The sequence below is a fragment of the Phragmites australis genome, chromosome 17 (genome assembly GCF_958298935.1).
Source record: "Phragmites australis chromosome 17, lpPhrAust1.1, whole genome shotgun sequence".
Classification (NCBI taxonomy): Eukaryota; Viridiplantae; Streptophyta; class Magnoliopsida; order Poales; family Poaceae; genus Phragmites; species Phragmites australis.
Genome location: NC_084937.1, coordinates 17,072,375 through 17,098,758, shown reverse-complemented (window position 1 = coordinate 17,098,758; position 26,384 = coordinate 17,072,375). Strand labels below are relative to the sequence as shown.

The 26,384-nt window shown below is 44.2% G+C and overlaps 4 protein-coding genes across 5 annotated transcripts; 1 reads left to right on the top strand and 3 right to left on the bottom strand.

Moving 5' to 3' along the window:
* Positions 1-473: 473 nt before the first annotated feature.
* Positions 474-1,941, top strand: LOC133897937 (uncharacterized). Its single transcript, XM_062338769.1, has 2 exons — positions 474-724; positions 1,554-1,941. The coding sequence occupies exons 1-2, from the start codon at positions 594-596 to the stop codon at positions 1,702-1,704; spliced, it is 282 nt and encodes a 93-aa protein (XP_062194753.1). The 5' UTR covers positions 474-593; the 3' UTR covers positions 1,705-1,941.
* A 926-nt stretch (positions 1,942-2,867) lies between these two features.
* On the bottom strand, positions 2,868-5,881 carry LOC133897936 (hypersensitive-induced response protein-like protein 2). 2 transcript variants are annotated; one of them, XM_062338768.1, is made up of 6 exons: positions 5,645-5,881; positions 4,707-4,944; positions 4,449-4,569; positions 3,959-4,050; positions 3,764-3,860; positions 2,868-3,556 (listed from the first exon to the last, which is right to left on the bottom strand). In XM_062338768.1, exons 2-6 carry the CDS (start codon positions 4,893-4,895, stop codon positions 3,201-3,203), a joined length of 855 nt encoding a protein of 284 aa, XP_062194752.1. In that variant the 5' UTR covers positions 4,896-4,944; positions 5,645-5,881; the 3' UTR covers positions 2,868-3,200. The 2 variants fall into 2 exon arrangements, with proteins under 2 accessions (XP_062194752.1, XP_062194750.1); XM_062338766.1 differs by having other exon boundaries at positions 4,707-4,902.
* A 10,250-nt stretch (positions 5,882-16,131) lies between these two features.
* Positions 16,132-20,611, bottom strand: LOC133896778 (serine/threonine-protein kinase PBL34-like). Its single transcript, XM_062337405.1, has 6 exons — positions 20,355-20,611; positions 18,542-18,879; positions 18,288-18,423; positions 17,970-18,106; positions 17,765-17,888; positions 16,132-16,926 (listed from the first exon to the last, which is right to left on the bottom strand). The coding sequence occupies exons 1-6, from the start codon at positions 20,602-20,604 to the stop codon at positions 16,418-16,420; spliced, it is 1,494 nt and encodes a 497-aa protein (XP_062193389.1). The 5' UTR covers positions 20,605-20,611; the 3' UTR covers positions 16,132-16,417.
* A 109-nt stretch (positions 20,612-20,720) lies between these two features.
* On the bottom strand, positions 20,721-25,627 carry LOC133896923 (uncharacterized). The gene is made up of 3 exons (XM_062337556.1): positions 25,467-25,627; positions 24,692-24,868; positions 20,721-21,366 (listed from the first exon to the last, which is right to left on the bottom strand). Exons 1-3 carry the CDS (start codon positions 25,625-25,627, stop codon positions 20,721-20,723), a joined length of 984 nt encoding a protein of 327 aa, XP_062193540.1.
* Between the last annotated feature and the right edge of the window lie 757 nt (positions 25,628-26,384).

Below are 26,384 nucleotides of genomic sequence, written 5' to 3'. Positions count from 1 at the left end.
ATGGGACAATAGAATTAACAAGAATGCTTCTGAAATTTGACACCATAAACCATAAATATAAAACTAACTCTGTTCTATTGAATGCATAACAATTTGGTCCTGACTGCTGAAAAATATACCTTTTTTTCTATAAAACAATAGCAGCAATTGACTTTCAAATTGGAACAGGCGACCTAAACTATGTTTTACAATTATCAAAAAGACTAATAAAAAACATAATTCGTTTCAAAAATCAAAAGAACTAATCAAGATCTCTAGGCTGGGAGCCTCCTCGGCTGGAGTCGGCTGTGTCATCTCGAGAACGAGACAGAACAGAACGCAGCAGCCGGAGTCGGTCTCTCGGGAGATTGGGTTTCAGTTGGGAGATTAGTTGAGGGTACCATGGTCATTTCACATGTACGAAGTGGATAAAAGAAAATCAGAATCGATTTAATTGGCTAAATGGCATGAAATTAATGTGAGCAATATTTTTAGTGGTCAATTATTGAAACCCAAAGTTATAATGAGTAATTGAAGTCCACCTTTTACGATGACAAACAGTCAATTTCCTCCTCTCTGTAGCCAACCACTTCAAGAACTGGGACGGTCCAGCCATGGCGCCGCCGCGGCGGGAGGAGGAGGACGGGAGGGTGGCGGCGGCGCTGCGCGCGCCGGCCCACGTGACGGCGCGGGTGTTCGCGCAGCTGGACTGCATCGACCTCCTCAGCTGTTCTCTCGTCTGCAAGTGAGTTCAGTGCCCCCTCGTCTCTCTCCTGCGCGCGCGCGGTCGGTGCTCGACGGAATGCCTCCGTGCTTATCTTTCTTGGGTGTCTGATTCTGGTGTGGCACCGCTGCACCACTTTGGTCTGACGGGATTGAGGAAATCTTTGGAGGAGATGAGTGTGCCCTGCTGATCTCTGTGCGCAAAATTGCGGGATCAGATGTGTGCTCTTGTTCGGTGTTTCAGTCCCCGGCTTTGGTTGGTCTTGATCCTGTGGTTAGCGACATCAGCTGAACAGGAGATGGTGATGAGCTAGGCTGTTAACCTGATGCATGGATCAAATCCATTCACTAGTCTTCCTGTTCAATTGATGCCTATGAGTCACTACTGCCTGTTGTACTGGGGAAGGAGCAGCAGCAGCCTGAATCATACCTCCCTTATGCATAGTAAATAGAGGACTAGTTATTGACTTGTATCATTACTGAACCGTGGAACCCTCCACAGTCCAATGCTTGATACCGTTCTGCATTGGATCCTGACCTCTTGTTTCAGTCTTCCAAGTTAATATGGTGACTATTGACTAACACGACAGATTCTGGCTGTTAACCTGGTCGTTTCTGTGGTCAAGAAAATAGCCATCCTGAATTCCTGATTCTCCCAAAATTTACTAGATGCTGGTAATTATGCTGTGGTCGTTTTTTTATCAGAAGCACAGTCTCCATGTTGAATTTAACTTAACAAATGCTGCCTAATCTTGTTCTGTTCTTTTACCTTTCCCTGCAAAGGTCCTTGGTTGATGTTCAGTAGCCCTTAGTTCTGTTTTCTAATCTGCCCCAATTGTTTCAATCATCAGGCAATGGTACCACGATTCTGCAGAGTTAAGAGAAGAGTGGAGAAAGGAGTACCTGGATGCTTGGAACCAGTTTGGATTATCTGTAATGTGCGAGGCGCAACGGCCATGCCCAACTTGCTCAATTAAAAGCCTGCGAAGTCTGTGCCCTTGACCTTGCTGATCTCTTCATTGCTCAGCTGTCATTTTAACAAGGCAGAATGGAACGCTAGATTTTATTGTTCATGAGCATTGTTTCAAGGAGATCAGTGTGGGCACTGAATAGCATGTAAGTTTGTTTCAGGGCTACCTGTAACAAGCTCATGGTGATATATGTACATGGCAGATAAATTGTTATGTAGTAACGTGGTGCATAATTGTTATTGTGGAAATGTACATGTTTTGTGAGTGATATATTCTACTTATCATTATGCAAGAAACCTTGTACTAATAAGATTTTTTGGTACTATTAGGGGTGAAAACGGTAATAGAAATTCCCGTTTCCGTCAAATTGAAAAAAGGTAATTCATATCCATTTTCGGCATTTTCCGGCCTTATCATTTTCGATTTCGAGAAAATAATATGATATTGCAAATGGTTTGGCCATTTTCACTGTTTTTTCTATTATATTGTTTCCGACCGTTTTCATCTCTTCCCCCCCCCACTCACACCGTCTCTGCCTCTACCCTATTCACAATCTAGTCATTTATACATCGGAACTTGTGCCGTATTGGTTTTATGTTGTTCAAACAATTTTACTATTGTTTGAATGTATCATCATAGTGTAATTAGTTGGGTCTTAGTGTGATTTGTGAAATGTCGATCCTATACATTATGGATGAACTTATCATTTGTGGTGAACAATTGAATTGAACTTGTATTATGAAATTTGTGTCTTGTCGTTTGTTTTATTATATGTGTCATGTAAGACTTGTGAGATGTCCATCCTATATTCCTATGTATGGTCCTAGCGCCTAGCTCTAGGGTTTGATGTTTTCCGTTCTGAATTATCAACTCCGGTCGTTTCCAAGAGAAAAATGTGAAACAAAAAGTGATTTATGCCTTTTCCGATGGTTTCCGAACTGTTTTCAACCCTAGGTACTGTAGAGTTTGGATACTGAGTAAGCAACGAATCAAAATCCATTGCAATTTATATTTTAAGAAAATATCGAACATCCTACATGAACATCAAAATATGCACTGCCACTTTTATAGTCCATCAAAATGTAAGCTGGCAGTTACACATTCACCCAACAATATGGACGATATTACCCTGAAGAATCTTTGTAAGAACATCACTTTGCAAAAAGTATAGACTTGATCCAAATGCCACTATTACAGAACGAATTGCTCAAAAGCAGTTTGTAGGCAGTCTCATCCAAATGAATTTATCACATCAACATAGAGCATAGCAGAATATCACCAGATAATTGACTTGTCTGGACACCAGGCTCACACACAAGCAACCCCAAGACAAAATACGACTAATTTTTACAGAAATATGTAGTTCCAGTTGCAATCCATACAAGTATAACAATAAATCACAATTTTATGCAAGGGTGCATGCATAACTATTCACCAAGCACTCTTCCCTAACATTCATCTTACTCGTTGTTACTAGGATAATAATGCAGAACTCATACTGACTTGCAAAACAAAAGCAATGTCATCTCAGTGCACATTGGACTGCAGGAGGCCATCTCTTATCTGATCCGCGACATCTTTGACGGCGCCAGGGCCATGGGGGATGAACACTGAAGTGGACCTGGAGGAGGCCCCAATCTCCTTCATGGTATCGAAGTACTGAGTGACCAGGACCATATCCATGATATCTTTCGCAGTGATGCCGGGGACGTTCTCCGAGAAGGCGAGTACGCTCTCTCTCAGCCCATCCACGATGGCCTGACGCTGCCTTGCAATACCCACACCAGCCAGGTACTTGGACTCCGCCTCTCCTTCGGCTTTCTTGATCTGCAGTATCTTCTCGGCCTCCGCTTTCTCATTGGCTGCCACCCTCATTCTAGCAGCTGTTTTCATATGATCAGAAGGATAACGTGTAAGATTAGTTCAGAGCACATGTTCTAGCAGAGAATTATATGTGACGTTGTCGATATAACTTAGCTTGTACATGCTTGTGGCTGAGCAAATGTTTTATTGCCAATTTAATCTGATACAAGCAGACTGAAAGCAAGGAATCATTGTGTATGCGAAAGGTACATGCGGTCAGTACTTGCCTGCATTGATCTCGTTCATTGCTCTCTTGACACGGTCGTCAGGCTCAATATCAACAATCAGCGTTTGCACAATCTCATAGCCATAAGTACACATTGCCTATACCACAGACAAATAAGGTCAGTCAAAATATTTTCCATGCTCTTCAAGGTCAGCAAATAGTGCACAAATTCCAGGAAATAAATGCAGGACAAAACCTTTTCAAGCTCCTCTTCAACAGCTTTTGCGATGTCATTCTTCTGCTCAAATGCATCATCCAAGTTCAGCTTTGGAACAGTAGCTCTAATGACTGAAGATAAGAAATGAAGCTCTATTAGAACTGATTTATTCAATTGTGGGGTATAGGAACATAACTCTCTTCTCCTTTACTGATCAAAAACTAAATAAGAACTGTTTGATGTTGACAAGCATAATACAACAAGCACAATTTATCTCGCTAACTTAACAAGCATAAAAAAAAATAGACAATTCACATAGGGTAGACAAGGAGGAATTGAGGAGATCAAAAACCAAAGACTGGAGACTTCAGGTAGCTGAGGATGACAGGGCAAGCATGAGTACAAGATTGAACCTAAATATGGACTGCAGGCCTCCAAAGAAGGCCGGGGATGCTTGCCCCTTTTTTTAAAAAAAAAAATGGACACAGTGAAAGCACAAAGTACAATATCAAACAAACGGAACACTTACCATCAAATACGTAGGACTGGATTTGTTCCCTGGTGTTGCTCAGTTTGTAAAAGGCATCAGAGGCCTTGTCAGCAAGAGCACGGTATTGCACAGATGCAACAACAGTGACGAAGACGTTGTCCTGAATTGATAAAATCCAAGCAACAGAGTTCAGATAGGTACTTTCTTATGCTCGAGCTTTGCATAATTGTTCTCTGATCACGGTAACTACAGAAAATCATTACTAAATGATAATAATAGAACGGTATTGGAGAAAACCTTTGTTTTTGTTTCACAGCGGACATCCAACTGTCGCACACGCAAGGAGAGGTAACCAGCAATCTGCTGCCCTATGCACCAGGGTAAGAAGTGGAAACCAGGCTCCAGAACCTCGGTAAACTTGCCAAAATTTTCCTTGATGGCTACCGTTGACTGATCAACCTGTACCAAACCCAAAATCTGACCCATGTCTTATCTGGTCACGGGAAAAGATATGTGTTATACCGACAGTCCAACTCTGCATAACAAAGGACAAATGTCAACTGAGCAAAGTGCAAAGGCAAGGCAAGGCAATGTATTTGTCATCCAAGCATATCCTTTTATAGATAGCTTAGGTATAGAAGCAACTATTCAATTCGCCTAGAACTGTTTGAAACCGCAAGAAATCATTTGTTGACGGATGATTTCGGTGTACTATAAATAGGAAATTGCGCAAGTAATCGATTAAACCCGTCTGAAATTCCAGAGACACGTCGGTGCCACCTCAACCAGTACCCAGTTCTTCAAATTTCTTTAGGGGAAGAAAAGGTTTTCCTTCTCACACAGCGAGAAAATAACCGCATTGAGGAAAGATCGAGGAACAAACCCTTTCTCAAAAGAAAAAGGAGGAGAAAAAGAAGACGCAAAGAACAAAAGCAGCCTCTGCAATCGGGAAGCCTTGAGAAGGCGAAACTCGAGGAAATCACATGCAAAGACGACGGCCCTACGACCGCGAGTCTTAGGATGAAAAATCCCGCGTCTAGTAGAATCCCAAGAAACCGATCCAAGAACCCTAGCTAAACGGAGCTCACCTCCCAAGAACACGCCTCCATCTAAAGAAACAGAACCGCCCGCAAATCAAAGAAGAATGCCTCCATTTAACACCCTCCGCACAAGAAAGAAAAATTCACCACTCCACGGAAACTCCGATGCGAGTAAGAAGAGAAGAGATCGGTTACCCTTGTTGATCTCTGCGAGCCGACCCGCGGAGAATCCCAAGAGAACTCGCCGAAAATAGCAGGTCGAGGAAGCGAGCGGCGAGCTGGGGTTTCCCTTTTGGGACCGTGCGGCGTATGTGAGCGCACGCGCGCGTAGGCGAAGAGGGAGCCCAGTGCCCGCGACGATGGACGGCCCAGATCGCGTCGCGGCTCGCGGCAGGTCAGGATCGACGGTCACGCGTGTACCTGACGCTCCTTCCTCTTTCCTCGCGGGTTCTTTGTGTCGGTTGGCTGCATGATTTTTGTAGTTGGTGAATCAAAGCGGTGGATGATGATCTCGATCCGATAGGACGCTACGGGTTCCTGATGGGTGGCTGCCATGTGGGCCCCATGGATCACATATCTGCAAGCGTTGCTGGCTGCAAAACTTCTTGCACCTAATTAAGATTTAAGGAGGGTCCCTTTTGTGGAAGAAAAGAGAGAAAGTTACAGAGCAACAATAGGTACTTTGGGAGATTTTCAACGTCGAGCCCGTACATCAAAAGTGACAAGTGACCATACGAAACTTACTGCCCAAATCAACCTGTTTCTGTTTTCCCCCTCTTCAACTCGTCATTTCTTCAAACTTTTGGACCCCCGTAAGTGAATGTATCAATGTTTATAAACACTAAAAGAACACAAGAAATTACAGCAAGAACATGCTACCGGCCCTCGCATCGCTCCATCTCGACATCCGTTCTGGAGCGGCCGCCGCTATTGCCTGCCGGCAGTGGTGGCGATAGCCTGCGGCAGAGTCAAGTAGCCTCTGTCATGGCTTCCTTCCTTTAACTTCCTCTCTTTCTTTTTTTTCCCCCTCTCGCTGTGGTTTGGTTGGCGGCGGTCGTGCGGTGACGTGGCGTCGTCTTGCTGCATGTCACACTAAAGCAGAGAATTCGGTGTGACAAGAGGAATTTAGAAGCAATCGCAGAGAAGTTGGGGAATTTTGGAGGAATGAACCATAGCAGTCAATCCTGTGCTCATAGCGTGTTCTGGAAATATCCAACCACTCGTCAAGTTCGTTTTCTCCACCCCTGGCCAGTTATATACTCCGTACCAGATTACAACTCGATTAACTCTAATTCTCAGCTAAACAAGCTTAAGGCAGCTAAATACGGTAATCAAACTAAAGTAACTGTTGCAGTCCGACAATTACTCTTAACACTCGCAGTTAGAATTGTCCACCGTCGATCTTCCTCCCAACGGCATCTAGCAATCTTGAGCGTTGATGTAGCTCAGGTCATGACAAATCCCCCCTCCTTAAATTCACGCTTGTCCTCAAGTGCGGTGCTCCTCCTGATCTGGACTGCGGTGGTCGTCTGTTTGAATTTCAGGCCACCACTGGTGTAACACGCTCCTGTAAAAATCTGGAAAGTTAGATTTGATGAAGGCTTTGTCCTCCCAGGTTGCCTCATCAGGTGGTGAGCTCGCCCATTGGACTAGCCATTGGGTAATCAAGTTATCATTGCGCGGTAAGGCCCTGGTCTCCAGCACAGCAACAGGTGATGACTTAATCCTTCCATGGGAATCAACTAGAGGTAATTGTTCACAAGGAACTGCATGTGCGCCGAGATGTTTCTTGAGCTGGCTTACATGAAAGACTGGGTGGATTTGTGTTCCAGCTGGTAATTGCAACTTATAAGCCACAGCACCAATTCGCTGAAGGATTTTGAATGGACCATAGAATTTAGTTGTTAGCTTCAGAGAGCTCCTCAACCCGAAGGTTGCAAGTCTGAATGGCTGCATTCTCAAGTATACAAGGTCGCCCACTTGGAATTCCCTTTCTGATCTTTTCAAGTCTGCATATCTCTTCATCCTTGACTGAGCTTGTGATAGATTTTCCTTCAGCTAATTGATCATGCCCTGCTTGTCAATAAGGAACTCTCTGGCTGAGGATTCAGGACCTGGAACCACAATTTCATTGATCATAGGTGGAGGATAGCCATACAGTGCCTGGAAAGGAGTGCATTTCAAGGAAGTATGGAAACTTGTATTGTACCACCATTCTGCAAGTGATAACCAATAAAACCATCTTTTGGGTTCTTCAAAAGCCATACATCTGAGATAGTTTTCGAGGCATTGATTGACTCGTTCGGTTTGCCCATCACTTTGGGGGTGGTAAGCTGAACTAAATCTCAACGAAACCTTCAATGTTTGAAAATTGACTGCCAAAGTTCGCTGGTAAAGAGTCTGTCCCGATCAGAGACAATGGCCATGGGCATGCCATGTAGCTTGAAGATGCAATCAATGAAGGTCTGAGCTACTGATTGGGCAGTGATTGGGTGGGACAGTGGTATAAAATATGCATATTTGGTGAGTCTATCCACTACCACCAAGATGATGTTCTTACCATTAGATTTAGGGAGGCCTTCCACAAAGTCCATTGATATATGGGACCATGCCATGTCAGGAATGGGAAGGGGGTTTAAAAATCCTGGGTATTGACAATGCTCCCCTTTTGCTCTTTGACAAATAGGACAAGTGGTCACAAATTCTTCAATAGACTTTTTGAGCCCAGTCCAGTGAAATAATTTCTTCACCCTTTGGTATGTGACAATAATCCCTGAGTGCCCTCCAATGGCTGGAGCATGCAGAGCTTTGATGATGGTCTTGTGGACATTAGGATCTTTCCCAATATAAATCCTGCCCTTGTACCTCAAGATGTTAGCTTGCATTGTATAATCTAGAGAAGAGCCAGGAGTAATTGTTAATTGAGTGAGGAGCTGTTTGCAATGGTCATCTTCCTCATAGCTTTTCAGTACTTCTTCTACCCACAATGGCTGTGCTGTAGAGATGGCAAAACAAATTTGTTGTCTTCTAGAGAGTGCATTAGCCACCACGTTATCCTTTCCTCTTTTATACTCAATTATATAATCTAGTGGCAATAGTCTCAACATCAATTTGTGCTGCATGCCATCTGCAATCTTCTGCTCAGTCATGAATTTCAGACTTTGATGGTCTGTCCTTATGATCAGTTTGGTGCCCAGGAAATAATGTCTCCATTTTTTTACTGCTTCCATGATTGCCAAGGCTTCCTTGTCATATGTAGACAATGCCTGGGATTTGCCACGTAAAGATTTGCTGAAATAAGCCAAAGGCTGTCCTTTCTGCATCAATACAGCTCCAATTCCCCCTCCACTTGCATCAGCTTCCAATACAAATGGCTGCTCAAAATCAGGTAGTGTGAGCACTGGAGCTGAAACTAGCTTTTCTTTAATTGCTTCAAAGGCTTGTGTCTGAGTTGGTCCCCATTGGAATGAATTTTTCTTTAACATGTCATGCAGTGGTCTGCATATCAAGCCAAAATTCTGCACAAACCTCCTATAATAACCAGCCAAACCCAGGAACCCCCTCAGCTGAGTTATAGTTTTGGGTATTGGCCAATCCTTCACAGCTGCTATCTTAGTTTGATCAGTGGATAAACCTTTTTCATCAATGACATGTCCTAAGTATTCCACTCTTGTGACCCCAAACACACACTTGTTTAGCTTGGCTGACAACTTATTTTCTTTCAGTATTTGAAGCACCCTTTCTAAATGTTGGAGGTGTTCTTCTCTTGTCTTGCTGTAAACTAATATATCATCAAAGAATATGAGAACAAATTTTCTAAGAAGTTCAGTAAAAATGGAGTTCATCATTGCCTGAAAGGTGGCTGGCGCATTAGTCAACCCAAATGGCATGACTAGAAATCCATAGTGTCCAAAATGGGTCCTGAATGCAGTTTTGGGAATATCCTGATCATCCATGAGCACTTGATGGAATCCAGACCTAAGATCTAGCTTAGAGAAGAATCTTGCTCCATTCAATTCATCAAATAGGTCATCTATGACTGGAATTGGAAATTTATTCTTAATGGTCTATTCATTAAGCTGCCTATAGTCAACACAGAACCTCCAAGAACCATCTTTTTTTCTAGCAAGGATAGAAGGGGAAGAATAAGGACTCTCACTTGGTCTGATTAGTCCTTGTGCCAACATTTGCTTCACAAGTCTCTCCACCTCATCCTTCTGAAAATGAGGCATCCTGTAGGGCCTTACATTGGGTGGGGTGCTCCCTGGTTTCAGATGGATGGAGTGAGAACAGTCCCTCTTTGGTGGCAAACTGTCAGGTTCTTTGAAGACTTCGGAATATTGACTCAAAAGCTTCTGAATGTCCTCATCCTGGTGCATTTCAGGAATTGTTTCAGCAGGCAGCAATTTCATGTGTAAAAGATAACCAACCGCACCCTTAGTTAGCAATTTCTCAAATTTCTGGACCTTCATAATGTAGAGCTGCTCATCACTGTTACAGTCTAAAAAGCTTGCCTGAGTTGCTCCGTCCTTGGTAATTGTTAGTTTCCTACTCTTCAAATCCATTTTTATGGGGCTGTGTCTATATATCCAATCGCAACCAAGGATCACGTCATAATTTTTGAGTTCTAGCAACTGGAATGAGTTAGTGAATTGTTCTCGCTGGATGGTGTAAGTGCAATTCTGTACTGTCCCCCCAGTGTGTAGTTCCCCACCACCAGCAATCTTGACAGTTTGCAACATAGTATGTGTAATTTCACAGTTCGCTTTATTGGCAAAGGTTACATCAAGGAAGCTGTGGGTACTGCCACTATCAACCAATGCTATAGCTCGCTTACCCCCCAAAATTGCAACCAAGCAAAATGTAGCTATTGTTCTTGCCCCACTGATAGCCTATTTAGAAATTTGTAGCAGTTGTGGATGTTGAATGGTAATTTCCTCCTCAGATTGTTGGTGGTCCTCAGGTTCCTCTACAAGACTAGCCACATCTTCTTGCTGCATGTTCAGAGCATGATTTGAGGCCTGATAAAACTTGCACTGCTGTTTGTGTCCAGGTGTCCATGGTGCAGAGCACTTCCAACACACTCCTGGCTCTTTAGGCTTAACATTGTTGCTAGGTGGCTTTTCTTGCTTCTGGCCATTGTCCACCTTGATTGGTGCATTGCTAGAATTTGTGGGTTTCATGTGACCATATATTGATGAAGGAACCTTCCCTGCATAAGCACTGTAATGAGGTGATTGCTTCTTGCATTGAGAAGACTTCTCCAGATCACGGGCTATAACATATGCTTCATCCAGAGTTTGGGGTTTATGTGGTTTTAGGAAGTGTTTGATTTGATCCTTGAGTCCTTTCACAAAACACCTAACATAGTAGTCCTCTTGTAACCCAGGATGTCGTCGCTGCATACTACCCATCAACTCCTCAAATTTGTCAATGTAGCAGGAAACAGTTGTCCCTTGAGTTAAGGAATGAAATATCTCCACAATGTCATATACACCATGCTCAGCAAACCTGTTACAAATCATGCTGCAGAAGTGAGACCATTTTACATGTCTGCTGGAAAGTCGAAGGCCAGTCCACTAGTGTTCAGCTCGTCCATAGCAATGGAGAGTAGCCAAAGGAACCCATATTTCAACTGGAACCATAGCTAATTCAAAGTACTTCTCGCATTGTCTAGTCCATCCATTTGGATTTTCACCTTGAAAGGTTGGGAAATCCAACTTCGGCCGAGCAATGGATAAACTAAATGGAGGATCACTTCCCTTAGGGGTCCATCTATCCTGAACATAACCACTCCTATGGGATTCTAGAGTCCTAGCATGTGGTGGAATGTAAGGATGTTGTGTATGCTGTGCAGTGAATCTGCTCTGAGTGGGAACAGGGAGTGGAGCAGGTCGCTCTAGGATGTACTCATTTTCCAAAGTAGTGGCACTATCTCTAGGTAGTAAATCAGCGTAAACCACACCAAAGGGTGATTGGCGAGAGGTGGTCTGAGTACCAGTAGCTTCCATGTTACCTTCTGAATTGATCTTACCCATTTTATCATCCTCATAGGTCTTGTGCAAGTCTTTCTCCTCTGCCCCGTTCACAGACTTGATCAAGTCTGGTTCAGTGATCTTGTCTGCAGGACGATTGTGCCGCACAAACTCCATCATAGTGGTCTGAAGAGTGTTGAGCTTGTTGTTTAACTGATCCTGCATGATGGACATGCGCATCTCCACGTTTCCGATCCGAGAGCGCAGCTCCAACATCTCTTCTTGCACAGTCTCCGCGATCCCCATACTTGAGCCATCCAGATCATCCGGGTTATGGACTCCTGAGAGCGAACCTGTCGCCGTTGCTGCTGCTGCAGCCGCAGCCACCGTCTTCGTGTTGCGCGTCATCGCCAGATGGTCAGAGAGGATCGGTTCGGACAGAGCCTCCCCAATTCGTTCCCTCCGCCGAGTCTACTGCTGCCTTGATTGGGATTCGGTCGAGGGATTTTACGCTCGAACAAGTCAAGCAACCCAAATCGAAATCCAATCAGTCCGCCGTCACCACCGCGAGCTCCGAATCGATTTTGCTCCAGGAATTTTACGCTCGAACAGGCGCCGAGCAACCCTCGCAAGAACTCGATTCCGCCGCTAATTGTCCGAGGATTGAGTGAATCTGATACCAATTTGTCACACTAAAGCAGAGAATTCGGTGTGACAAGAGGAATTTAGAAGCAATCGCAGAGAAGTTGGGGAATTTTGGAGGAATGAACCATAGCAGTCCATCCTGTGCTCATAGCGTGTTCTAGAAATATCCAACCACTCGTCAAGTTCGTTTTCTCCACCCCTGGCCGGTTATATACTCCGTACCAGATTACAACTCGATTAACTCTAATTATCAGCTAAACAAGCTTAAGGCAGCTAAATACGGTAATCAAACTAAAGTAACTGTTACAGTCCGACAATTACTCTTAACACTCGCAGTTAGAACTGTCCACCGTCCATCTTTCTCCCAACAGCATCTAGCAATCTTGAGCGTTGATGTAGCTCAGGTCATGACACTGCAGCTCATGGGCGGTCGGATCTTCACACGCGAGCAAGGTCCGTACGGCAGTGGCCGGATCTGCTACATCCCGCGCGGGATCTATTTCAGAGATGGTGACGGCTGTGCGGTGGCGCGGAGGCGCATCAGCGCCTTAGCGTGTGGGTGGCCGGATTTGCAAGCTTGACCGGGTTCCTCGCGTCGATGGCCTGGATCCGCTGGTGGCGGCTCTTGGTGACTTCGGCGGTCCCAGCTGGAAGCCCTGCTGCGTTCTGGTTCGTCCCGAGCTTGTTCTGGGACGGCATGACTATCGAGTGCAACCACCTGATGGCGTTCTTGCCATTCAGTCACAGCACGCGTTCCTGCCTCGGCCACCACCTCGCGCACATCGAGGTCAAGGCACTCGTTCGCGGTCATGCTCGTGCTCATGCTGTCGCCCCGCTGTTGTCGCTTTGGCATCCCGGTCCATCTTCGAGTCAGAGCTCGGGCTGCGCCTACTCGTCCGTCACCTTGGTTTAGACGGCGGCAGGTCGGCCTTGATGGCTGGCGGCCATGGCCGGGTTGGCCCTAACGGCATGTTGACGCGTCAGCGTGGCACCGCAGAACCTCGAGTGCTGGTGGACCTGCGCGCGTGGGCAGGGCGACTGGCTCCTCTTCGACTTCCCACGACAGATATGCACACATCGACGTGAAGAAATTACATCTTCAACCCTGCATGCCTCAAACCATTTTTCTTGCCACCAGCATGAGGTCCTTCCACTATTGAATCGGAGCCCGCCACTTCGGTTCCATTGCCGCCTTCCTTGCTTGTGCTTTAGCTGCCAGTTTTCGTAGCTCTGCCACCTCCCCTACTTGCTCATCGATCGATCGTTTTTTAGGGTACCAATCAAAAGCTACACTGTTTGGGGGCTAAGTTGTTACTGTGATGCAGATGTCGTGTGCCATCACCCCGAGTATTGGATCTGTCTTCAGAGGTAAAACTGTGAGTTCACCACCAGAGCTGTCGAGCTGTGTGTAGGTTTGCCATTATGGAGGCCTCGTGGTTTTAGTTGTTGGTGTCAAGGGCAAGTTGCTCATCATCGATGTGCCTCAACGGGTTTGTCATTTTTTTTTTGTTATGCCCTTCGTTGCTGTCTAAGGTCGATGGTCGAAGGTTATAGCAGTGTGTGCTCATCGTGGTTTCTTTCGACCGTAGTGTAGCTTATGATTCATCGTGTTGCTGCTTCTATTCTTCTCTCTCAAGCTTTGTGTGACAATGATCCTTTGCAGTTTCTAGCCTATCTCCGAATGAAATATTAGTGTCTCAGATGGCTTAAGTCTAGCACTCGTCAGGTTAGCGGCAATGGCACATTGGTCCTCTTCGTACCCGTGCAATATTGTTGCTGCTAGCGGTCTTTGACGATTGAGGTGCAGTCCTAGTGAGGTGGCTTGCCGATTGGGTTTGCACAGTGCTCATCGTGGCATCGGTCACACTAGGCTGCTTTAGCTCCCTCCCTTGCCAGATCGGTATCTTCCCATGATTTGGCTCGTGAGGAGCTTGACAATAGTCTTGGCTCTGTGGGCGGTGCAATCTTGCATTTTGGTCAGATTGATGGCTTTGTCACTCTGGGCCTCTCTAGCATTTTAAGGGCTCCTCTCCTTGTTAGATGTGTCTTTCTCCTAGATCTGGCCCACGAGGAGCTATGTGGATTGGAGATGGTACCTTTGGATTAAGCGTGCTCGAGGGTAAACGATTGTGTCATTGGTGACGCGTCTTTGGCTGTTGAGTTATGCTTGTGGCACTACCGTGTTTTACCCCCCCCCCCCCCCCCCGCATTCGACCTTGGTGGTTGTGGGAGCATCGGATGAAAAGCCCCTTTTTGGCTTCCTGTCGATGCTGGCTTCGACAACGCCCTCGGGTGTTGTTACCTTCCTAGAGGCAGTGCTATGGTGTTCCCCACCTACTATGGGAAGGCCTTCTGGTGAAAACCTAATTCCATTTTCGGAATGGGCAACGACAACGTCTTTGGCGTTGTGTCCTTAGAGGTGTTGCCTGGAAGTTGCCTACCCTGCGTTCTCAGGTGGCTGCCGCCTTTGTCCTGGCTTTCATCTCCTTTTGTGGCATTGTTGACTATCTCTAGCCTAGTTTAGCTATGTAGTTGGTTAGGGATTTTGGGTTGTTGCTGTGGTGCACCGCATCTAGTATAGCTAGGGTTGTTTGTCCACTGTATTGTAGCTTTGGCTCTATTTTTCTTTAATAACCGAGCAATCCAGCTGGTCGAGTTTTTTTTTCTTATTAATACAATAGAGAGCTCTGCTACCAGTTCGTTTAAAAAAATATAAACACTCAAAAAGACTTTTCGCCACATATATAGTTTCTACTAAATTCTAACGGTTCGGTAGCTTCAAGACATTAGTTTGATATGCAGCCACATGGTTGTGAGCAATGGTGGCTTACCTTACCACCAAGTTTAAATCTTTAGCTAGAACAATACATACGTAGTTAAAATGAGTGGAGTTTATGGATGTGCATGTGGCGATCCAACGCTCCATCCTAAGCATTGCTTTCGAATGCAAGTTAGTCCACAGATTCACATTGCGTTTTGGTAGCAGTAGCAAAGGACGCCCTTGCAGTAGCATGCCATGAGCCAAGAAATCTGTGTGTTTCCATCCTTATCTCGGTGACCAAAACAGAGCAAACAACCCACATTGCATGCCTTACGTAAAATAGCGAAGTGCAAGCAAAGCGTGTTTCGCTGTAGCAACCCTTTGCTTGCCACAATAAAAGTTTGGCCCATAGTCACCCAAAATGGGTCGATGGCGCATTCTCCGACCCTGGGATGTCGTCCCGAATTGAGGGTTCGGGACACCGCAGGGTCGCAGTAGGGACGCCACATGGAAAGCGGGAGGACGAGGCGAGGATGTGGAGAGGGATGAGATGGATCTGACCTTAGCCGTCTTTCGTTGCAAATCCTCGCCGCCACGCATTCTGCATTCTTCGATGATGCTGAGGGCAATAGACTAATAGAGAGATGAGGCTAACAAGAGCTTCCGATTTTGCTATCCGCTGGTGCGAGGTGGTGAGCAACTGCAAGGGGTCTGTGGCGGTGGCAGAGGTGCTATGTGCGAGGAAGAAGATGAGGGGGAAGGAGACAGGCGGCGACTATATGCATGAGTTGAGTCGTGGAAGGATATTAGAACAAGTTAAGTGGATGTGAGCTTTGAGCTTCGATAGTGCGTTGTTGTGCTAGCATTGTTCTATTGGGCTGGACCAACAACATCCTCTTTGCTTCTGTGGCATCTATGTAAAATCATGCTTACAACCTAAATTATCGACCCATGTTACGAACTATAGTTCTGAAGAACAGTACCCTCTTTGACCCAAAATTTTGGGCATCCATAACCCTCATCCCTTGACCCCGTCGATCCAGAATTCTGGTGATTATGGTTTGGCCATCTGTATACACGAGAAATATCAGAGGAATTGCAAGCGAATTGAAGAGTACATATTTAGACGGAGAAATCACATTGCTCTAGGCAATAGCGGAAAGAAAACTGCGCAGATCCTAAAACGCCCGTGACAAATGATATAGCGCGGAAACCGAATCATGACTCCTCATCTGCTTGCTTGTAAGGCAGCAAAGAAGCAATTCTCTTCAGTCCTAAGAGGAACAACTATCAAGAGGCACTTTGTGCAAGGAAATCACCCAAAGCTAACCTTACTTTGGCGAAAAATATAAAGAAACGGTCCATCAGCATTCAGTTAAAACCTCACTGCAAACATCCGCAAAGGAAATTCTGATACCTACACCTCCTTTTCACCTATATCCTTTTTACACATGTCAATCTACAAGACAGATCAATTCATATTCGGCGCCAATGTTCTGGCAGAATCAGCTACCCCCAACAAACCAGGTTTTAACACCAGAACCACTCCTGGGTTTCAACCAGCAGACTGGAATCATGCGCCTCTAGTTATTTCATATTCGGCTTCGGTGAGTAGCGGAACGGGGAGGCACGAGGGCCATCAGACAGGCTTCTCATCGGTTGCTGTCCATTCCGAGCAAATGAACCCTGCATCTTAAGGCTGTGGCTGTTCCTACCATTCATGCTGCTCGAGTGTGCAATCCTCTCGGCTTGCATTGTCTGGTAGAAGTAGGAGGAGCTAGCCATGTCCTTGAGGTTGAGCAGTGGCTTGAGAGCTTCCACCACCTGGCTCATCAACGGCCGTGCTTTGGGGTCCCGACTAAGGCAGGCACGTGCTAACTGTGCTGCCTTCTGGGCACCTTTGACTGAGAAGTTACCCTCCAAGCGAGGGTCAATTAGCTTGTAGAAGCGCTGCCTCTCTCCTAGGAGGGGACGTGCCCATTCGACAAGGTTGTGCTCACCGTTAGGGCGGTTCTTATCCATGGACCTACGTCCCGACATCATCTCAAGAAGCACCACCCCGAAGCTATAGACATCACTCTTTGATGTCAAATGACCTGAAAAGTGGGGCAAAAAGACAATAATGTATGCAATTAAGTTACAACAAATGAACCAGTAGAGCAAAAGGGTGTTTAAATCTTAAAAGAACAAGGTAGTCACAAATAGTGTTCCACAATTTAGTGCAAATTATTCCTTTAAATTGAGAAGGCAATACAAATCTAGGCAAACATAATATCGTTTTGTTAGGGTCAGTGACACAAATATCTTTACTGGGGTCAACTCACTGAGGATATCTACATTCTACAATACAAACTACCATGTCCATTTCCATCACTTAGCTGATAGACCGTGCCACTTTGTGTTTTCAGTTTTCACCACACAAAGGGCTTGGAGAGCTAGTTGTATAACCACGCATATGACTACTTGCAAACGTTGTAACAAGTACCACGGTATATCCCCAACTTCCCATGTATATTAGGATTTGTACAGTTCTGTACAAACCACTAATATGCATGAATACACTATAAATTATAATAACAAGGCCATAAAACCCCCTTTGCCCATCTTAGTTTTTGTTACAAGTACGGGCAATAAACAAATAGATATGTTAAACATCACTACGCCCAATATAAACAAATCAGTAATGGGAACTCAGTAAATTATCCAAACAATAAGCATTGCATGCACCACTAAAGCATCACAATGTCTTCCAACAAGCATAATTTCCAATATTTAAACATCTTTATAGAAGCACCAAATGATGCGTAACTGATGAAAGTATCACCATTTGCAAATTAGCATACATAACTTTGTTAAATACACAGCAAGCAGATATATAATTTAGTAGGAGAACAAACTTCCACACAGGTAAGTTGTGTCCGATGATGCACTCACCTGTCATGACATACTCCGGTGCTGCATACCCATAAGTCCCCATTACTCGAGTAGAGACATGAGTTTTATCACCCACAGGGCCATCTTTGGCAAGCCCAAAATCTGAGAGCTTTGCATTATACTCCTGCATGAGCAATGTAAACATATGACACAACAGTATGTAAATCATGGGCCACGCACTGCATAATCCTATTCATGGACTTACCGCATCTAGCAGTATATTAGATGTTTTAAAATCACGATAAATGACGGGTCTTTCTGCTTCTTCATGAAGGAAAGCAAGGCCCTTTGCTGCTCCAAGAGCAACCTTCATTCTGATGGCCCATGGAAGAGGAAGAGACCCTATAGATGAAAGCATAATGATTACTTAAACTTCGTTCCATCTTAGTAATTAAAGTTTTCTAAACTACGCAATTAAAATAGCAAAGCAACAGGTAGCCTAATACGATTTCCTTAAGAAAAGAAGAGGGACCCTAAAAAGAACGTAATGGTTCAGTGGCTTGGGAACAAGCAAATTACATACTTCTGAATAGATGGTTATCTAAACTGCCACGAGGCATAAATTCATACACCAGCAATCTTTGGTCATCTTCAACACAATATCCAATTAACCTGACCAAATTGGGATGGTGAAGGTTTCCAAGAAAATCAACTTCAGCCTGCAAAAAATCAATTAACACAAATTATGAGACACAATCATCATAAATTCAAATGGAAAATAAGTACCCAAGATAATATAAACAAAATTAATTTGAAAGGACATGACAGAGCACATACCACCCATTCTTTGTGCCCTTGAAGCCCATCATGATTGAGCGTCTTGACAGCAACTGTAAGACCTGTACCAGGTTTCACAGGCGCAGTTCCGTTCTCTTCGATCCACCCTTTGAAAACACATCCAAAACCCCCTTCTCCAAGAAGACTCTCAGGCCTGAAGTTCCGTGTGGCACATTTTAGATCATTGAATGCAAACTTGCGCAGCTGAGAAGCAACTTTTATTTCCTCTCCAGCTTTAGATGCAGATGAACTGCTCTCAGCATTACTAGTTGTTGTTGAACCTGAGCCTACTAATGCAACCGGTTGGTTCCTGCTACCATTTTCTGTTGACTTCTCTGCTGTTCCATGAAATATATAATAGTTTAGTATGCCATATAAATGAAAGTGTCTTCTGAACAATATGGTAACTCCACAAAACAACGATCTGAAGAAACACAAACTCAATCTGCATAGTTTGTGTATGACTGAAGGACACATGAGAATAAATGGAGAAAACATGAGGTTTAGTTATGGGGTACTGACAAAATATAGTAAACATAATTTCCTCATACAATATTACTATGAATCAAAACAAATACCTCGCTGAACCGCTGAAGTCAATAGTTTTGGAAAGAGAATAGGTACAGACATAGTTTTCTATGGGGAAGAAGGAAGGTGTTTTCTCTTGCTTCCTCAAAAGCATCTGACAAAGAAATTGAAGTCTACAACCACAACAAGAATCAAAGTCTAACACTGCATCTTGCTGAAAATGGAAGCGAAATATAAAAAAAAGATGCCATAAAGCACATCATATATCATACAACACTACAAACAGACAGCCCAAGCTTACAGCAGGTGCAGTATTCATATTTTTATTTAACTCCTTGTTGTAGATACTAAAATGGATAGTTTCTCTTCAGACTAAAAGACATTTAACTGCTAACTGGCATCCTTTCAACTCATACCTTCCCATACTTATTAGTTTATTGTTTATTTAGTTCCAACTTCCTAGTCATAATTATAAAAAAGGAGTTTCAACTTGTACTATCAGAAAAAAATAATTGTTGACTAGACTCCTTAGAACACTTGGCCAAACCATATTGAGCGAACAAACAGTAAATAGCAACAAAATTGTAAACCAAAATGGCTTGATAAACTAGCCAACATCCACAGTCCTTGTGAATTTTTACTTCACTCATTTGCATCTGGATACAGAAAAAACAGTACTGCCGATCACGACTTGACAAAATAGCTACCATTTCATGCATCACACCCGCTGCAATATTACATCATCAAAATCCAAGTCAGGTGGATGAGTCTAACATATCAACTACCGTTTCCAATGGAGAAGCCAATAGCATTCCTTACCTACGCATTAAAATGGCACATGCTATTCTAAAAATAGATACTCAGAAAACCACTCATGCCACTGGTCCCACGCACACTTGCTCCTGCAGAACCCAAAATATTGTGTCTACTGCAGCTCAGCTAGAAACATGCTTGTTTTACAGGGTCTTCTTTGTGTGTTCTATATGCTGAAAGCATTAATTACCAGTCCATTCACAATTTCAATGCTCAATGCATGGATACACCCTAAAGAGCTGTCGCTCACAGCTGCAGGTACACATATCTCCCTCAACACCAGCATACTAACTAACATATCTAAATATCCAGAACGATTTACAGGCAGAATCATTTACGTTACGAGTCACAATTACGGTTACTCCCACCGTCCCCACGAGCAAATTCCATCTCCTACACTAATATGACAACAAGAGAGCACATGTAAATCCACACATCCCACTCCAGGTGAAAGACAGAAAGGGACGTTTACCACCATGCGTGCTGGCGCTACTGGTGGACGCGTCGACCTTGGACCGCGGCGGCGGCGGGCAGCTCCCGACCGGCCACAGCCGGATGCAGCATCCAGTGGCGACCGTGGCGTCGTCCCCGCCCTTCGGGGGCACACGCCGCTTGCTGCTGCCACGGCGGCTGCGACGGCACCACCCCCACCTCTCCCGCTCCTCCTCCCCGGAGCTCTCCCACCCGTCGAACTGCCCCAGCTCCGGCGGCGCGAGCCCCATGGCCTTACCACCACCTCCTTCTCCTTCACCAGGACTTCACAATGGTCCCACCACCTCCCCTCCAAATCGCCCGCACTCCCGAACCGCGAGAGCACCAGATCGGCGTCAGACAAACCTCAGCTCGTACAGCGAAGAACACCAAGCGGCCCGCCCCTCCCTCCAAGGAACCGCCAAATCGCCGCCAAAAACCACCTTTTTCCGCCCAGGGAGCACCGGGATCCAACCTTCTCGACGAATCGGGCCGAATCACGCCCGGCTTCGGGCGCCGGCCGCGCGATCCCGCCGCATCGGGAGCGTTTCAGAGCACCTACGGAAGCCCAGCGCCAGGAAGACCACGCGCGGCAGATGGGGACAACACCGCGGAGCAGGAGCCAAGAAAGCCGATCCTCTCCCGGAGAAGGACGCCACCGCGGACTCTTCTCCAGTTCTCCTGTGGCGGCGGCGGCGGTGGCGTCGTGGGGGAAGGCAGCGGGGTGAGGGAGTGGGGAATAAGCGAAGCAAAGGGAAGGAATAATGGATTGGGGTGTCAAGGCAGAGAATGTAGAGAGAGTGAATGTGTCTATAGTGAGAGAGAGAGAGAGAGACAGGGCAGCGAAGGGAAGGCACAAATGTTCCTCGGCCCTTTTTCTTCTTTTGGAAGCACGTGGCCGCCTTTTTACGCGTGCGGCGGCACTGCTCCCTGGGCCCTCGCGCTGCTGATATGGCGGCCACGTGGAGGTGACGCGGTCAGCGCTGGAATCCTCGCGGTCGTTGCCTCGGTTCCTGCAAATGGTCGAAGACACCATTAGACCATCCCACTTCTTACAGCATCTCACCTCTTAAATTTCACACCCTATATGAAACTTTCATATAGAGAGACTATTTAAAATTAATTTTCTATTTCTCTACATGTTTCAATGACTTCTTGAATTTCACTTCCCTACATTTTATTAATATCCTATAAAAAAATATTTATAGCGATTATATTTTTTAAATATATATATGCAAGGCTATTCATTTAATTGTTTTTCCAAGTCATCCGTCTTGTTATTTCTCCTCTACCATAGTAAAATGAGTTATCGATTTCTCTTGGATTCGTCGTTATCATCATCCTCGGATCATGACAGTGAACTCATTCTAACAGCACTACACCTAGCACACAATCAATATGAGGTAATAAATGTCCCATGACATGACAATTATGTGCCTGAACGTCAAATAATTCATCACAATAGAGAAGCTGAACATTATAGGCTATACCAAGACTACTTTTCATAGGCTCCTACCGACGGCTCAACTATCTTTCGACGTAGGTTCGTAGTTAGTCCATATAATTTTGTTCTTCTTTTTTGTTTTTCCTCTTGTCTATGGCTTATTTTTCTTTTCCGTGCAAGTTTAGAATATCTCTCTCTCTATTTGTTCGTATAGCGCGAGCTATAAAATGCCATGATCACTATTTTGTGTAAAAAGAGAGATAGAGCTGGACGTCTTAGGTTATCTCCTTTACAGAAGATTACCGCCGTATTTCGAATACTAACTTATAGAGTACTAGCACATCCTACGAATAATTACATTCAGATTTGAGAAAGTACTACTATAGAGAGTCTTAAAAGTTTTGTCAAAACTATTGTTGAAGTCTTTAGGGATGAGTATCTGAGATTTTCAAATGAAAAAAATACAACTAGATTGCTTGCAATTGGAAAGGCAAGATGTTTTCCATATATGCTAGGGAGCATAGATTGCATACATTGAAGTGAAAAAATTACCATGCAGCATGACAATATATGTATACCGGCCATATGCACGAGCTAACAATCATTTTTTGCTTCACAAGATCTTTAAATTTAACATGCATTCTTTGGTTTACTAGGACCTCACAATGATATCAATATTCTTCATCATTCCCCTCTCTTTGCAAAGTTAGCTAAGGGGCAAGCTCTAGAGGTAAATTATACCATCAATGATCACAATTATACAATGAGATAGTACCTTGCAGATGACATAAATCCTCTATGGACTACATTGTGAAGGCCATACCATCTCCATAAGGCAATAAGAAGAAACATTTCACCCAAGGTCAAGAAGCATGTAGGAAGGATGTGGAACGAGCTTTGGAGTTCTACAACCTTATTTTGCCATTGTTCATGGATCGGCTCAATTTTAGGAACAAGACACACTTCAATAGATCATGATAGTATACGTCATCATGTATAATGTGATAATTGAAGATGAGCAGGCAGAAGGACTACAATACTTCAATTACAATCAAATAGGAGAAAAGGTGAAACCTTCATATGAGTACATGCCTGAACTATGGAAATTTATTCAAACTCATAATGAGATTAGAAACGGGGAAACTTGCAATGGGATTAGAAACAGGGAAACTCGCTCCCAACTTCAAGATGATCTTATCAAACACCTATGACAACATTATGGAGGGTCAAATGTTTTAATAATATATGATAATGTATGCAGTTTTAATATTGTATGGTTCATATAATAAAATATCAATGATAGTCCACATAAGAGTTCATACAACTCCACATAATAGTTCATACAACAAAATATCAAGTATCAATAGAACAACAAAATATTGATTAGTATGCTACTTGATGATTGGACATGAGAGAATCAGAAATTACAAAACAATTCCCATGCAAAGAGAAAGCTCATAAACCACTAGTACATCTAACTCCTATGAATTCACCTTTTATCCATACAAATATTCTTTAGCTAGTGCAAAATGGTTCATTCACATTGTATCCAAAATTTTAACATTCACATGACATAATGGATAACGAAGGCACAACATTTTCGGATTCACTTCTGTAGTTATCCATGAATCAATTATGTTTTATTCATGTTCGGCTCTATAACCCACCCCTTGATCTGCATCACATGCATTGTAATATTAGCATGCCATGATGTGCAAATAAAATTTCTCTGTAAAACTGCTGCAGATCGCTTGCAGTTTAATGGCATAAACATGCTACTACATTTTTGTTGGATACAAAAAGATAAAAGCAAATGTTTCCGAACACCAAGTCATAAAACTTCAAGTCCACTGTACTACAGGCTTTTCCATACAGGTTAAAGTTTATCAACTGACACGCTTGCTAGCACTGTGTATGCAAAAGATAAAGCATCAGTAACTCCTAATCTTTTTTAATACACCAAAAAAGGGGAAAAACACTACCAATAGTATACCACAGTGGTACCTTAACTTTTCTATCAGCCGGCGAACCTTCTTTGGTTTACAAATCCAAGACTACCACACAAGAACCCTAAAAACAAGACAAAGAAAAGGATTACTCGGCAATGCCTACAGCAATAACACAAAGCTGTCAGCGTCACCGCTGAAAACTAAGTTTGCAACAAAATACAGTATTAACTATCAGCCACCAAGGAAGATGATTAGAGCGTATGAACAAATGCAATCATGCGAGATCAAGTCAAGGCTATTCTAGAGAATACCATTCCCACTTGAATAGTCTACAACCTGGAATGAACTAGGAATTCCTGCGGAGAGTAAAGGATCAGATGCAAAATCGAAGCTTTGATGCTAGGGACTAACGCAATCAGGAGAAGGAACAGAAATCTTACCATACCCAAATCGAGCTCCTGGAATTACTCACAAATTTCAAACAGAAACTGTCACAGAGATCCGACTTTCCCACACAAACCCAAGCGATTTCTCCAAAAAAGGAAATCAGCAAAAGCGCCCAGCTTTCGACGCAGAAACCTCGCAAGCTTTTTCCCTCCAATAGAAAGCTTTCTGCTCCGAATTATCTTCCAAAGCACCCGATTTGTGGCCTGAAACATTGGAAAGCCGCGAGTTTTGATCCAAAAGGGCGAGCTTTTGACCAAAAGGAGACAAGACGAGCTCAAATGGCACAGGAAGAAGTCGAGCCTCTCGATTTGGTGAGGTGTAGGCGCTGTGAACAGAACAGAGCGCAGGACAGGGAAGATTGAGATGGACAAATCACAAACAGTTTTGGGGAAAAAAGACAAGAGAAGGCAGATCTGGGGATGATTCGGAGAGGGCCGGATCTGGCCAACGGCGAGAGGGCTGAGGGTGCAGCAGCAGCAGCACGGGGAGAAGACGTACCTTGCTCCGATGGCGCGCACGACGCTTCCGCGGGAGGCTCCGGACGGCGGCAGTTGCGATGCCGAGCTCTTTTGTGGTCCGATGGAAATGGCGAGCGATGGAAAGAGATGCCGAGCCGAGAAAATGGCGCGAGGAGGTAGGGAGCCGTTGAAGTGGGGGTTGCTCGAATAGTTATTTCTAGCTTTGGAAAATTATCCTTATACTATAAAGATTTATATCTTGCTAAAATATCACTGATATATCTATGGTAATAATTAAGTTTCATATGTTATTGACATAACTCAGTTGTATTTTTACAAAGTAGGAGAGAGATTTTTTCTTCTAGTAGTTACGCCAAACGGGTTACAAATCAGCGGAGATGCTCTTAGGATTTATTTGGATACCCCAATCTCTATAGCGATCCCATCCTAGCCCCTTTCTTGAACAAATATGACCCGTGAATTGTCTCTCCCGCTAAACCCTAGTGACCCTTAAGGTGTTAGACAATGTAAAGATTTCGTGACTCATTCCACTCCAAAATCCGTGGAACAACAGGAAATAAAAAACACCTCTTGACTTGTGGTAGGAGAACATGTCGTTATCTCCCTTGGTTGCTCCACTCTCATGACACCTCACCGCTGAGACCCTTTCTTGCTCTCCTTTCGCGAATCGCTACGCCTCGCCATATTGTGGCCGCGACCTCCTTTACCTCAATGTGTGGTCTCGTCGCGGGTATCTCCTCTATGACCATGTGCGACATGACTACTAAAAGCACCTCTACGTATACCCTTAATACCTGTCTGCACACATGCCTTGCAGCTGACCATGTATCTTCTTCCAGCACTCCAAATGTATCTCCTCCCCAGCTATCCTTACCGCTGGCTTCATCTCCAACTGCAGCATTAGATTCGATGTGGCCGTGCGCTCCACCAATGTCTGAGGGTTCATGATGGCCATCTCAAATCATGGTCACGGGATATACTCATGTGGATTTTTTTAAACGAACCGGTAGAAATTATGCGAGTTAAGTTTAGATGAGCAATACACCATCCCCGAAGAGCAAAAAGGGTCACACACAACAACACCATAAGACGAAAAGATAACACCTGAAAGTACAACCACCTGACAACACAACCCTCCTGAAGAAATCGCCAACCCGTGGATTTTTTGCTTGAGCATCCAAACAACCGGACAACAACTAGATCATGTCTTCTGCTTGTCCTCCCCCCTCCCCCTTTTGTAGTATTTTCGGTTTGGGCATGGATTTGAGTTGTTGTAGCAATTTAATCCTATAATTACATAAGTAAAAATATTCAAAGGCACGAGTAGCCCTTCATATCATTCAACAAGCAACAGGATTAGGCCAATGAACTAGCGATGGTGCCCACTGGATCCGAGTCCTAAGATCAGCACGGGTCGAATCTCCTTTAGTGGATGCCAAACTTCGTGGCGAATTTTCATTTTAACGAAAAACATTCTTGAAATAAGGCCTGTAACCTGAACAACAATGCGCACACTAGCAACTTTACTAATAAATAAAACAACTTTTCGGTCTTCACTAATACAAATTTCCCAAAAGGAATACGATCTTCTTTTAGACCAAGTAATACAAAAATCTTCTGATATAGGCGAAGCCCCCCTATTCATATTCAGAAGTAATATTTGAAACAAACTACAGTTTTTATGTGTTCACTCCGAAGATTATATCAAGTAT

What these genes read in the sequence shown, in the direction of transcription:
- LOC133897937 (XM_062338769.1), top strand. Translation starts at nt 594, where the DNA reads ATGGCGCCGCCGCGGCGGGAGGAGGAGGACGGGAGGGTGGCGGCGGCG. An exon ending in AGCTGTTCTCTCGTCTGCAA is followed by an intron (nt 725 to 1,553) that starts GTGAGTTCAGTG and finishes TTCAATCATCAG; the next exon opens with GCAATGGTACCACGATTCTG.
- LOC133897936 (XM_062338768.1), bottom strand. Translation starts at nt 4,895, where the DNA reads ATGGGTCAGATTTTGGGTTTGGTACAGGTTGATCAGTCAACGGTAGCC. An exon ending in CCAGTCCTACGTATTTGATG is followed by an intron (nt 4,051 to 4,448) that starts GTAAGTGTTCCG and finishes TCTTATCTTCAG; the next exon opens with TCATTAGAGCTACTGTTCCA. An exon ending in TTGAAGAGGAGCTTGAAAAG is followed by an intron (nt 3,861 to 3,958) that starts GTTTTGTCCTGC and finishes TCTGTGGTATAG; the next exon opens with GCAATGTGTACTTATGGCTA.
- LOC133896778 (XM_062337405.1), bottom strand. Translation starts at nt 20,604, where the DNA reads ATGGGGCTCGCGCCGCCGGAGCTGGGGCAGTTCGACGGGTGGGAGAGC. An exon ending in TAGCGCCAGCACGCATGGTG is followed by an intron (nt 18,880 to 20,354) that starts GTAAACGTCCCT and finishes TTCATGGAACAG; the next exon opens with CAGAGAAGTCAACAGAAAAT. An exon ending in ACCGGAGTATGTCATGACAG is followed by an intron (nt 16,927 to 17,764) that starts GTGAGTGCATCA and finishes CCCACTTTTCAG; the next exon opens with GTCATTTGACATCAAAGAGT.
- LOC133896923 (XM_062337556.1), bottom strand. Translation starts at nt 25,627, where the DNA reads ATGGCCATCATGAACCCTCAGACATTGGTGGAGCGCACGGCCACATCG. An exon ending in CAAGGCATGTGTGCAGACAG is followed by an intron (nt 24,869 to 25,466) that starts GTATTAAGGGTA and finishes TTCCAAAGCTAG; the next exon opens with AAATAACTATTCGAGCAACC. An exon ending in GTGCGCGCCATCGGAGCAAG is followed by an intron (nt 21,367 to 24,691) that starts GTACGTCTTCTC and finishes GACCATTTGCAG; the next exon opens with GAACCGAGGCAACGACCGCG.